Source organism: Protopterus annectens, chromosome 14.part0, assembly GCF_019279795.1.
Source record: "Protopterus annectens isolate FY-2018-M chromosome 14.part0, PAN1.0, whole genome shotgun sequence".
Taxonomy (NCBI): Eukaryota; Metazoa; Chordata; order Ceratodontiformes; family Protopteridae; genus Protopterus; species Protopterus annectens.
The window spans coordinates 1,042,456,615-1,042,471,201 of record NC_056748.1 but is presented as its reverse complement, the minus strand read 5'-3'; the positions used below and the strand labels follow the sequence as shown (position 1 = coordinate 1,042,471,201).

Here is a 14,587-nt window from a genome sequence, read left to right as displayed (position 1 = left end):
GAGCACCTCGCTGGCTTTGTTCAAGAGAAATCTTGACCAATGGATGGGAGATCGCAGATATACCCCAGGGATTATCTCAGTGTCACTGCTTGACAGAGGCACAGCAAAATAATGGGCATAGTATCCTCCAAATTAAAGGGGTGGCGAAAGCCACAAAACTCTGGCTAGGCTTATAAATGCCCTTGGGCAGATAGCCTAGTATGAACCTATGAACCTATGAACACCATTGAAACAACTGAAGTTGCAAACATTATACATCACTTAAAATCTATCCAGTCATTTTCAGTTGAGCATTGTATGGCTCATTCAAATCCTGCCTCCTAAACCTCATTCCTGTTCTGCATATATTGTTCTCACAATTCTCATTTGTTCCTATGTAGTTTGCTCCCTCCCTTTTCTAAAGATCCCAATGCCAGTTGTTCTATCTCTGTTACTATATTCACTACTAGTAAAGTTGGTGTGGACTTTGATGTCCATTTTCTAGTAATTTATTTTTTGGCAGCCACCATAATTAGACTCACCAAGGGTTTACTATGTATAGGCAATTTCGATTCTGTATCATAGCTCAAAAAAAATCATCTCCCAAGTCAATCCAATCTGCTCACCCAGCATCTCCAACAGAGCGGTCCGCAGGGAATCCCTAAAGTCTGCCAACTCATTACCTCCACTGCATATTCTTATGGACATTGTAAGACTTTATTAAGTTAAATTCTCGTGGCTGCCAAAAAAAGTAATTACTAGAAAATGGAAATCAAAATCTAAACCAACTGTATTTGAAGTATTGAATATTGTAAAATAGATAAATGAAAATGGGAGCTTTAGAAAAGGGAAGGAGAAAAATATTTTGAAATAAATGGAAATTATAAAATTCTACTCAATATATGCATAATAAAGTTCAGGAGGAGGAGTGAAGTTTAAGGAAAGGCAGAAATTGAGCAATTTATGTAATGTTAGACTAAATGAGAGGAGTTGTAAAGAAAGAAACCATATATGTAATGTATAATGTATGTAAATGTAAAACTGTTGTTATAGTCAGTTTTCTTTTCTATTAATGTGCGTGTTCCTGTGTCTTAAGTGATAATTTAATAAAGGTGTTAAAAAATTTAATGCGGGTGTTAGGAGCTCAGCCAGATGATCAGTTTATATCATATATACATGACATATACATTGGAGAATAAGTCATAGAGATCAAATGATCTGTTGCCCGAGTCTTAAAAACTTGAACAACTTTGCTGGGCTACCCATGACTGGGATCTTTAGTAAATCATTCATCAGAGCAGAAGTGAATCAGGACTGGAAGATTGCATCTGTTCTACTCATGCATATAGGGATGTGTGAAGAACCTGTTAACCTGTCATTGGTTGCAGGGAAGGACATGGAAAGAATTCTAAGAAATTAGCTGGTTGGGTTCCTGCAAGACAGTAATCTGCAATATAACAACCACATGGTTTCCTTGAAAGAAGAAATTGTCAGACAGATCTAATAAAGGTTTATGACTGGGATACAAAAGAACAGTATATCTAGACTTCAGTAGGATTCAGTAAAATATGTGACTCATGCAACTGCTGAAAAATTTGCATAGAGATGGGACCGAAATAAAATTATTGGACTTAAACTTCTCAGTTATGCGGCTGAAAGGATAAAACCCTGACTGTGATCCATACAAAAGAATTTGAGTAGGCGCTAGACTGTAGGAGAAACCTATGTTGGTATAGAAGTGAGTGGCCAATGCAGACTCATCTACCATAGGGAGAAATGGCAGCTCAGTCTGGTGTGTCACTTGGATACCCAGTGGGGGCAAGTGTCCATACGCAAAAGCATCAGACCAGGAATGAGCACACACCAACATTTCCTGCACTTTAGTAAGTATTAAGACATGCAGAGGACAGGTGCCAATGGTGCTGCATTGTGGGAGCCACACTTGCTCAAGCAGCAACAGGGTTGTATTAGGGACTGTGCAGAAATTCCCTTAACTACTACATGAAGGATAATACAGTACTGGAAAAGAATACATTTGTCATCTAACTCTGGCTTGAGGACAGTTGGGGCCCACCATTAAGCATGGGTGAGCCTAATCTAGGAGAGGACAAGTTAGATCCTTAGGCCACTGGGACAAGGACACACTTCTGGTGGGAAGGGTGCTTGCTGATATCAGCCCCTTACAGAAGTGAAGGACACTTCAGAATTGATACCAGTTGTACATCCCACCCATAGGATGTCACTGGGAGCATGTAGGGGCAGGGAAAACACTCCCCAAAATTAGTGTGGTGTTGCTCCTGGGTCCTCAGTCTCCTCACCAGCCCTGGACATGCATCAGGATGAGCCCAGGGTATGCTAAGATGAGTCTGATAGACCGGGTGGACAAGAACAGGAGTGGGGGCAACTGATAGTCACCTGTGGGGAGCCAAAATGAAGCAAAAAATGAATAATCAGAGGAGAACAAATGGGCTCACAATCTGTGGGAGAGCGACTAATGGCTGGTAGGCACACAGGCAAAGAACACACAAAAAATGATTTGATGAGATAAAAGGGGAGGCAATTTGGAAAAAAAAGGTTTGAAATGACTAAATAGGAGGGTACAAAGAGGAGAATTAAAGTTTAGTGAAAAGAAGTAAAATGTTTTACAAGTTGAACATAACAACCCTGATATGATGCATCAGCTAGGAGGAGGAGTCAAGCTACTGGCAACAAAGCAGGAAAAAAGTGGTCAAAAAGGAACCATGTAAAAATGTTACAGCACTGGCAAACAAAGTGCTAGCATGTATTATTTATTAGGTTCAAAGATTCAAGAAGCAAGGAAGTGTTGACATTATTCTGTATTATAGAGCTAAATTGTTGCTTAGATATCTGTTGTCTTAGTGTTGTGCAAATATACAGAGATCAGTATATATTTTTTGGGTTTTATAATTTGCACTCTGATTCCTCACATCCCTGTTGAAACTTTCTTCCCCACCCTCCTCATTGTGGTTTCTATTGCTTGTGTGTTGTTAACTCAAGGTTCCCTTAATTTGAACTGTTAATAGCAGCAGTCTGCATTTAAAGTGGAACAGCCTTACAAGACTTTCTGCAGATATATAGAACTGAGTATATTTTTCTGCATTATTCTGTATTATAGAGCTAAATTGTTGCTTAGATATCTGTTGTCTTAGTGTTCTGCAAATATACAGAGATCAGTATATATTTTTTGGGTTTTATAATTTGCACTCTGATTCCTCACATCTCTGTTGAAACTTTCTTCCCCACCACAATTCTGTAAGTAGTTTAAATTTGGTGGCTTTTGCAGTGCCCCCCACTGTAGATTTAATCTAGGACACTCCCCCAGTCCCATCTCTTTACCACATTCTACCTAATAAACCCTTTCTGCACTTGCTTTTATTCCTTTTTAATTTAATTACATTTTTTCAAATTGTGTGTGGACTAATATTGCTACATACTCAAGTGTGCCGGCTTGCACTGCATGTGAATTGTTTTTACTACTGTTTTTGCTACTTTTCTGAACAAAAAAAATTGTAAGCCTGTTTCCTATCTTTCCTGTAATTAGTGTTCCAGATACAGATTTGCTGTATCAGGACTATTTGTAAGCTTCTGAGCCCCCAAGCCTTTCTGTGTTGGAGGGAAGCCTTCTAGCTTATCAGTGGGAGTGGTAAGCACTAGGTAACCTGTCTACCACATAAGGAGTGGCTCTGGCCCAGAATTTGTAGTTATTGGCCGTTTGGGTGGTCTTCCATCTCTCTCAACTTTCTGATTTGAAGGCCTGCATTTGCACTTGTTTCTGTCCTGTAACTCCTGGGCCCATCTCATTTGCTCGCTCACAAAAAAAAAAAAAAAATCTGCTTTTACTGTATTTGTGTTTCTTCCTACTTTATTTTGCTTTTGCATCATCTTAAAAGTACTCAGTTGTATTTATTACTGCTTGGTGTAACTCATTCTAAGCCTTTTAGTTTAAGCACTTGGGCTTCAGACCAGTTGTTTTACATTAGGAAGGTTTGTGGCCTGCACTGTGGTGGCAGGACAGGTAGCTTACATCCTTCTAAGTTGGCAACTGCTGATTGAGGGCTCAGTGTCTGTTATTCTAAAAGTGTATTAATTCTGGTTTAAGCACTTGGGCTTCATGCCAGTTGTTTTACATTAAGAAGGTTTGTGGTCTGCACTGTAGTGGCAGAACAGGTAGCTTACATCCTTCTAAGTTGGGAACTGCTGATTGAGGGCTCAGTGTCTGTTATTCTAAAAGTGTATTAATTCTGGTTTAAGCACTTGGGCTTCAGGCCAGTTATTTTACATTAAGAAGGTTCGTGGTCTGCACTCTTGTGGGAGGAGAGGCTGGACTCTGCCCTTCTGAGCTGGGAATTTCTGGTTAAAGGCTTATAGTGCCTGCATATTTGAACTGTTTCTTACTGAAATTGGTACACCTTGTTTGCTGTAGCATAAACTAGATCCAGACCTGCTGAATCTAGCTGTATTTGTATGCTGCTTGTTTGTTTGCTTGTTATTTCCCTGAAACGCTAATTCCACCTAAAACACGGCTTTTCAGCGCTTCTGTGGATCCCTAGTGATATCTGCATTGCTTACTGTACTTATTTCCTTGTTTCACTTGAAAGAAAGTCACTGTTTGCCATTTTTGCATTTAAGTTACCTGAAACACATTGCATTTAAGTTACCTGGCACTTGCTCACTAAAGTAATTATATAAGTCAGCACTAAAATATTAAAAGCACTACACCCTCACAAACTCCCCTTGAGTACCTCATTCCCCATTGGCCCTTTTTTTTCAATTATAAAGGAATTCCCAATACTATTCTAGCATGTCCAAAGGTCAGTTGTCAATCTCCTCTCTGGTCCAGCTGGTGAACCTTGGAATCTTGAGGCAATGTTACAACTACCTCATGTACACAGACAACCCTCTCCTCCTCCCAACAAATTCCAACACATGTGAGAGATGCAACCATATAGCCATACTGGAGGCTAAGCTCTCTCAACTCAGTACTGGCAAAACCAGTCAGGAGGAGAAGGAAACCACACTCACTACAATTCCAATCTCACATAGACCTACCATGACAGCAAACCAAACACATAAACACACAAAAACATACTCGGAGGCTCTAAATAAAAATCTGCCTAAGTAGCAGAGACCTCCAAAGCAAGCACCCAAGCAACGGCTACCCCAAAACAAAACTCATGCAACACATAGCTCACAAAGCCAGTGTGCCGAACAGTCACAGCCCTTAAGGCTAAACAACACACCTGATACACTTGTAATAGGTGACTCTATCTTCAGGCACACTGACGTCCCGCTCACCAGGCTGAACAAGGAGAAGGTCACGGTGAGCTGCCTGTCAGGCGCTAGGATTTGCCACATAACACAAGCACTCAGGTCACTCCAAGGCAAGTACAAATATGACTCAGTCATTGTCCATGCTGGTGTGAATGACCTGAGACGTACCTCCCTGGACTACATGAAAAGAGACATAGAGGAGCTCTCTGAGCATGTAGCCCAGGCCAGTATGACCCTGACCTTGAGTAGCATCTTACCCTCACCAAGAATGATGCCACAATATGATCAATTTCAACAATTGGCTTAAGTATTGGTGTCATTCAAAGGGGATCCAATGCCTGTCAGCCTGGGATGACATGCTCAACAAGCCATGCTTCGCTAGGGATGGCTTGCACCTGTCACCCCTGGGCTTTCGGATATTGGCAAAGGCTCTTGCTACCCCCATAGTGCCTTTTTTAGGCAAGGCTCAAAAGACAAACCCACCTCCATAGGTATCACAAGGGATAAGAAACTAAGAGTAATGCTACTCAATGCCAGAAGTCTAAACCTCAAGATGCATGCACTTGAAACTCTCCTTAGCATGGAGAACATCGATATCTGTGCAGTAACAGAAACCTGGTTCAAGGCTCCCAAGAGCACCCCAGCACTACCAGGTTATACCTCGTACCATGCTTTTCATCCCCAAAACATGGACCGTATTACAAAAGGAGGGGGAGTATCAATATTCGTCAAAGATACCCACACCTCCAGGTTGGTGGCACAGCACAAAGCATCAGAGACTATCCATGTGCAACTAACAGTGGGTAAAACTGCCTTCCAGTTTATAGCCTGCTACAGACCACCCTCCCAAACCCAGGAACCCCACTCGGCCTTCCTGAGAACACTGGAAAATATGAAGGTCTCTCCAAACACCATTATATTGGACGACTTCAACTACCCAAACATAGACTGGGAGCATTACTCTAGCTCCAACACCCTAGCCCAAAGGTTCCTAGAATTTATAAACTCAAATGCTATGGAACAACTTGTTACCACTCCCACAAGAGGGGAAAACATACTGGACCTGATCATCACCAACATGGGGACTCTATGCTCCAGACCAGAAGTGTATCCCTCACTGGTAAGATCAGACCATAAACTAATCTCACTGGATATTCACATCCCAACTCCACCCCCTGCCCTGAAAACCACAGTGAAAAACTTCTCTAAAGCAAATTTCACACTCCTCAAAACCGAGGTGGAATCCTTCAAAGCCCCCGGGCCTGTGAAAAATATGGCCCAGACCGCAGAATCCTTTATAAACGCATTCTATGAACACCTTCAGGAATGCATGAATAATGCAATCCCAAAAAAAACCAAGACCCAATCCTCCAAAGGCAGACATCCTGTCTGGTGGACCCCAGCCATAAACAAACTATACAATAGAAGGAGGAAGCTACTACATGATGGAGCAAAATCCCAAAAAGGGAAGGCATCTCTGATCAGTATTAGCAAAAAACTACGGGCACTCATAAAATCGTCTAAGGCCAGCTTTGAGAGAAATATTGCACAGGACACTAAGGATAATCACAAGGCTTTCTTTAGTTATGTTAGGAACCTGGGTGGGAATTCCCAGATATGCTCAGAATTAGTCCAAAATGACATAAAATACACCAAACCCATAGACATTGCCAACATCCTAGCTGACAGGTTCAGCGCAAACTTCTCCCCCCTCCCCACCAAAAGGGCAAATATTTATCCCAGCAGAGTGCTGCCCCCCTGACATCTCAGATGCTCAGGTAAGAGCTGCCCTCTCCAAAGCAAAAAACACAGCATCAGTGGGACCAGACGGTGTCCCGGCTGCCCTACATGAACTCCAAGAAGAGCTAAACCCAAACATAAAACTACTGTTCAGTCTCAGCCTTACTACAGGATATGTACCCAAAGAGTGGCGTACAGCAACAGTGGTCCCTCTCCACAAAGGTGGTGCCTCAACGGATCCTGGAAACTATCGCCCCATAAGCCTGACTAGCTTGGTCTGCAAAGCTATGGAAAGGATCATCATGGACCTCATAAATAAAGATATTGGGGACCTACAGACACTGGATCCTACCCAGTTCGGCTTTGTTAAGGGCAGATCCTGCCTCTTAGACCTGGTTGATTTCTTTGAAACAGTCACCAAGGCCATTGACGAGGGGAAGGAGGTCCACACAGCCTACCTGGACCTCGCAAAAGCCTTCAATACAATACAATACCCCACTCGGGCATTATAGATAAGCTCACCAGCTTAAATATAAACCCCTATGTCACTAGATGGGTTGCAAACTGGCTCAAGGACAGAACCCACATGTTTAGAATTGCTGGAGCAATGTCAGACTCCAAACCAGTTACAAGTGGCGTCCCCCAAGGCTCAGTCCTGGGACCTCTCTTGTTCGGTATATATTTCTCAGAGGTACAGGCCAACACGGAAGGACTGTGGCTGACTAAGTTTGCAGATGACTGCAAACTGGGCGCCATAATCGACTCTCCAGCCAACACAAGCATCCTCCAAAAGGGCCTCATAGAAACAGACAACTGGTGCCAGAGCCATGGCCTCAAGCTAAACGCCAAAAAGTGTATAGTCATCCCCTTTGGCAAAAACAAAGTGCCCACAAATTACCACATAGGTGGTAATCCATTAAGTACAGAAGAAGTAATTAGGGACCTGGGGACCCAAGTTGATAGCAATCTCTCATTTGACAACCACGTGGCCAAAGTGGTTAGAAAAACATTTTATATAGCCGACCTAATCATGAAGGGATTCACATCTAGATCAAGGGAGGTCATCGTGCCTCTTTACTCATCCCTCATCAGGCCCATAATTGAGTACAATGCCCCTTTTGGGATGTACCTTACCAGACACCTGCAGCAACTGGAAAGACCCCAAAAGTACCTCACCAAGAGGATCATAGGGCTCAAACAGATGCCATATGCTGCCCAGTTAAAGAAACTCTAGCTCTACTCGGTGGCATACCGCCTGCTCAGAGGCGATCTGTGCCTGACGTATAAAGCCATGTCCAACCCGGAATTAATGGACATGCTGCACCTCAGAAAATCCAAATCCCATCGAGCTACGCGCTCGAGAGACTTGAACCTCAGCACTGAAATAAATAGGACATGCTGGAAGGACAGATTCATAACCCAGAGGCTCCCTTCACTCTGGAATAAAATCCCAGTCCAGGTTAGGCAGAGTCCCTCATTGACTCTCTTCTAGAGGAATCTTGATGAGTGGATGGGAGATCTTAGGTCTACCCCGGGTATCACTTCTTTGTCACTGTTAGACAGAGGCACAGTATACTAACCTCGAAAAAGGACATAGCAAAATTAATTTAAAATGGGTGGCGAAAGCCAAACACACTCTGGCTAGGCTTATAAATGCCCTAGGGCAGATAGCCTAGTATGAACCTATTAGATTAGACACTGGTAAGACTAAGGCATGAGTATTGTATGCATTTTTAGGGTTATTTAAAGAAAGGCACGACAGATAGAGTAAGTTCAGAGAAAAGTGAAGAGAAGGGCAGATATAAGGTTTGGCATAAGGGTATGAGTAGAGACTTGTGGAACTGGGAATCCTTCTTTAGACTAGAAGGAACAGAGTAGATACAATAAGGGTGCATAGTAGTAATAAGGGTATTATTATTTTCATTAGGGTTAATATATAATTATCAACCATGGAATGGGCAAGACCACTCTATAACCAAATGGGACAGGATATTTTGAGCACAAAAGGGAAATTGGCTAGGCTTAAGATGGCCCGCAATGGGCAGCTATATGAGTCTAAGATTACGCCTGAATACTATTAAAGAATCTTCCTATGGTGCAAAACTAGGGAAGTGAGTAGAGGAGTGCACTAGCATATTATGGGTACCAGTTTTTCACTATATCTGTGAAAATATTTCTTCTCAGAGAGAGTTGTTTATTTATGGAATGTTCTTCCAGAATGCATGGAGGAAAATTAGCAAAGAAATTAATGTCTTGTCACAATAGTGTAATGTTGTGTGATTCCATGGTCATAGCTATGTATATGAAACTGTACTTTCTCATTTGTGGTTTATAAATGCTGTTTTGTACTTAAAGTACTGGTCTATAAATGTCACTATTTTATCTTGGGTGACAGATTGGCCTAATGGTTAAGGTGTTTACCTTAGAGACACAAGGTGCAGGGCTTGATTCTCACATGGGGTAACTGGCTAGGCCCAAAATGCCTGAAAGGGCAGGCATTCTTGTACTAACCTGTGAACCTTTGCTGCATGGACAAAATACCTTATGCTCACATGTATGACAATTTACATGATTCTCCAAACCTGATCTATTTGTATCTGTGTGTAGGAATTTGTTGTGTAAACTGTAACCACTAAACTTTATTATTTGTAATAAATTGTGTAATAATGAAATATTTATTTTCCAAACACAGTTGATTTTGCCATGAAGACACTGGAGTGGTCTGAAAATGAGATGGTTCGAATTCAGTTCTGGGATATTCAAGGTACAGATCCAGCATTACTTCTGACTTTCTGCCAATACCTAAGACCAGAGTTTAATACATTATGAAAATAGTATATTGTCCTGTAAAGGAGGGATTGCTAAAACATAGTGTATTTTGACAGCAGGCTTTTTTAACAGGTTTCTGACCAGATGAGTGAATTCTGATTGGGAGCAAAATGCTATGTAACAGTAAGAGATAATCAGATGAATGGTTAGACAGAGAGGTACTTCTTTTTCTTCACATGGTAGTCAGACTGCTGAAGCAGTGGTCAGAAAAGGGTAACATACCAAAGCAGACATTCATGTCAAGAAAAATAAATAAAAGTCACAGTTATGCTTCCAAGGAACGAATTCACAACACAAACCTGTATAGTGCTGTTGCCAACATTTGGTTCACTTACACCTTTATATCAGAGTTTTCACCTCACCTATGCCCTTTGCAGTCCTTCCTGCTTCTGTCTTAAACTGAGACACCTGTCTGCACTCCCTTAGCTTAAAGATTGAACATCCATCCATCCACTTAGTATATCCACTTTATCCAAATCAGAGACCCAGGCAGCTTGAGATCTGCTAGGAACAAATGAAAGCAAAATAGAAATCAGTTCCAGATAAGTCACAATTCTACTACACAGCAAACACAGACAGACAGGCACACACACATACATACATACATATATGCAAAGTGCCTTTCACATCCCTGAAGCAGTATAGTTCCTGCAGAGTGACTGGAAAACCACTGTTTATGGCAATATTGGTCTACCAGATTTAGTGAATGGGCAAACTGTACATTAAACCTTGATTGGAGAATGAATGTTATCCAACATGGTGTTAATATACAGGTAATGCCTGCTGAAAAACAAGTCTGCTTTACTGTAGCATATTAAGCTGCCGTGGAGTTCGGACTGTAAGGAAGCTAACAGACACCAATATTTTACACTCACTAAACAGAACTTTAGCTGTTTAGCGAGTGTAAAATTAAAGAAAATAAAAAAAAATATAGGAAAGTTTGTGTGTCTGTATGTGTGAGTATATGGGTGCATGAAAGTTAGAGCAAGATTTATTGAGCCATTATTTTACACTCGCTAAGCAGCACTTTTGCTGTTCAGCAAGTGTAAAATTAAAAGAAACATTAAAAAGAAAGAAAAGTGTGTGTATGTTTGTTTCTGTCTGCAACTGAGTGTATGCATGCTTGTGTGCAAGAAAGTGAAAAAGCGTGTGTGTGAGAGAGAGAGAGAGAGAGAGTGATCAAGCAGTAACAGCAGCATTTGTTAAAATTAAGAGGTATGCATACCTCTCAGTCTCTTAGCTCAAGAAATCTGGAGGGACAAAGACTAAAAATAGGAACAGATTTTAAACATTACTGTTATAAAATTAGAAAGTTGCCAGAATAAAAGGATTTGTTTTAACATGCATTTTCTTCAGGAAATAAAGTCTGAAACTCAAATGTATGTCATTGTTTAGTGTCTTCAGTCCCCAACTATTTGCCAGCAAACCACAAATGTTGAGTAACAGACCAAAAACGTGAGGTAAATGTCTGGACATTCTTTGAAAATATTAACATTTTGGATATAAAATACTTCCTTCAACACCATTTACATACACTACAGCAAGTTTGAAACATTAATTGGAGGAAATAGTTTACATCAGAAATAAAAAAAAAATACCATAATAAAAAAATAATAAAATAAGTAAAACCAGTTTTATGATAGCCCGTTTTGTAAGTGCAGTAATGCCCTCCAAAAACCAACCAACCAAGCAAACTAACCACACTTAATTGTAATTAACTAAAGGTCTTCATGTGCTAAATTGAATGTACTAACTGTGTTTTCCTTATCCTTTCTCTTGTAATTACTGCTTTGGATTATTTCTTCCACCTAGAAATAGTTTTGTTTTTATTATTGCTATTTGAATATCATAAAACAGTCTCTGACTGCTCTAATACATGCTGTTATCCTGTTACCTATCTTTGTTTGCATTATTATGTGAAGTTTACCTCAGCCTGTAGACCTTCTACTGCACTATTGTTTCCACCTTACATTTATCTCTCCTCTCTACAATTTTACTCCACACTTTAAACCCCCTCCTCTATTTCTGCTCTTATTTACTACCTCCTGCTCTCTCCCTTCTTCTCTATTTTCTTCCTTTTTTTTTCTTCTTCCCCTACCCATTTGTCTAACTATTGGTATTTCTCTCTCTTCTTTTCAGCCACACCCCCAAGGTGTTTTTCCCCTTATTCACTGCCAAACAAAATATCCTTCCCATCAAAGAGAAGACTGCGGTGGACAGTCTGCTTGATATAGTTTAAGTTTACTGCGACCTTATTCTCCCTAAAGAGACTCAGTGTACGTAATCTGTTTTACATATATTTTTGCTAGCATCTACCTTACTTGAGCTTCATTCTACCTGGCACACGTGAAAAGCAGCCTACCACTGGTCACTGCACAGCCCCCCCCCAACCCCATCCTTGGTTTATTGTCGACCTTTATCCAATCTCTATATCCCGAACTTCTAAGTAGAACCTCTTCTCCTCTAAATGCATCTCCCTCCTTTTTCCACTAGGTGGCAGCATCCTCCTAATAATAAGCCCAGCAAATACCTCCCTCTTATTCTCCACTAACCAACCCTACCTAGAAAGTGTCTCCTGCCCTCACCAAGAATAGCTGTTAACTCTGCTCTCCACACACATATACTTGTTCTAAAAAGTGTCTCTTCCCCTTACCAAGACGGCTGTATTTTCTCTCTCCATATACTCATACTTTTTTTTCTTCTTTATAAATATTTTTCCCCAACAAAAACTTAAGAAACTAAGGTTTCTAGTATAATACAAAGCTAATAATCAACATACCTGCTCCCCTGCAGTAGTTCTCTTTCTCCAAGGTCACTGATTGTTTTTGGACCTTCCCGCCTTCTTCCTCTGCCTCTGGCTCACTCCGCTCCCCTACCCTGCCCCCAATTCCCACATGCCCCCAGTGCTTCCAGCTTTATACAGTCACCCAATAGTCCCTCCCTCTTCTCCACCCAATACATGCATTCCCCCCCCACTTCCTACACCACACCCCCTACACACTATCTCACATTCCCCTTCTTCTTCAATATCATCACTCTTCTATTACCATGCTTAGCCTTCCATCCAAAGTCCTTCTCTTCTCTCCCTTCATCTTGCTTCTACTATCCCTATACCATTAACCTCCTATACTGACTTTCATGTGCTCTCTCCTCCTTTGACTCCCCAGCACCACCCCACATCCCACTTCCACAACATCTCAGCTTCTTTAATCACTTTCCACCCTCTACTTCTCTACAAAATAAAACTGTTTCCAATCTCTAACAACAACTACAAACTTAAACCTAACCACTACCAATATCACCTGTCAAATTATAAATCTAATAGACACATCCCCAATTATACTCACCTTCAGTTAGCTGGCGATATTCACCCCAATCCAGGTCCAAATTTTTGTCCTACAAATCCCAGTCCAAATTCCTCCCCTACAAATCAGCCTGGCACCAACAACAAGTTTACTAATAAAAACCTCAAGTTCCTCACAATCAATGCACGAAGCTTAACAAATAAATTAACACTCTTCCATGCCTGGCTTACCCATAACTCCTCAGACATAGCAGCCATCTCTGAAACCTGGCTAAAACCCAACATCAATTACTCTGAATTCCTACCTCCAGGATATAATTTTCTCCGATCTGACCGCACTAACAGAAGAGGTGGTGGAGTTGCTTTAATCTACTCCAACCTCATAACAATGACCCCATACCTTAACATACCCTCTTTCAATAATGCAGAACTAGTCATTGGTATAGTAAAAATAAACAACCACAAAAGCATCTGTATTATTTCCCTCTATATTCCTCCTGGTAACAATACAAATACTTTGGAAGACATCCTCTCATGGTCCTCTTCCAACATTAAACTAGAAACCTTTATTTTGGGAGATGTAAACATTGACTGGGGAAAGATCAGCAATCCTAACCCTTCCATTACTATCAACCTATTCAACTACACTCAACTTACTAACTCCATTACTAGACCTAACAAAACCAACCCCCCTGGCACCATACTTAACAGGATACTTGTATCCCATCCTAACAAAGTTATAACATCTGGTGTCAATCCTGACCCTTTAGGAGACCACCTCCCTGCCTTCTCCATTCGAGCCACCCCCACCTCCCCTCACTCTCACCACTTTATTCAAACTCGTAACCTAACTAACTTTGATCAAAATTACTTCTCTAACTCCCTTAAGCAAACTAACTGGAACCCCCTAAAAACACTGCCTCTAGACAAAGCCATTGACTATGTCAATTCTACATTCTTAATTATCCTTAACTCCCAAGCCCCAATAAGAAGAAAAAGAATCAAAACTAAAACAACCCCTTGGCTCACCAAAGAGACAAAAACGATTATGCAGAAAAGGGACAAATCCTGGAAAGCTTACCTTAAAAACAAACAGCCTGAAATCTTCCTTTAGTTTAAGCAATTAAGAAACCTGGCCAAAAAACTAGTCATTACAGATAAAAAGTCATACTACATCAAACTACAAGAAAACCACACAAGAAATCCCAAACAATTTTGGAACTCCACTAACTCCCTCCTCAGACCTGGTACAAAAAAAAACCCATGTCCAGACCCCAGCAAATCTGACCCTGAAATTGCCTCACTATTCAATTCCTTCTTCACTTCTTCTATAGCCAATCTAACCAAAACTGTCTCCAACAACAACCCTCCCCCCCCTCATATCAATCTTTCCTTCCCTTTCCACCCCCCCACTTTCGAACTTAAACCCATACCCACCGACCT

General features: G+C 41.1%; 1 protein-coding gene across 1 annotated transcript in view; it reads left to right on the top strand.

The window, feature by feature from the left end:
• LOC122789414 (ras-related protein Rab-7L1-like) overlaps positions 1–14,587 on the top strand; it is a 719,422-nt gene that overhangs the window by 360,528 nt on the left and 344,307 nt on the right. The window contains exon 3 of the mRNA XM_044056845.1: positions 9,704–9,775. Coding sequence (XP_043912780.1) covers positions 9,704–9,775 — 72 coding nt within the window. The remainder of the gene's footprint in view (positions 1–9,703; positions 9,776–14,587) is intronic.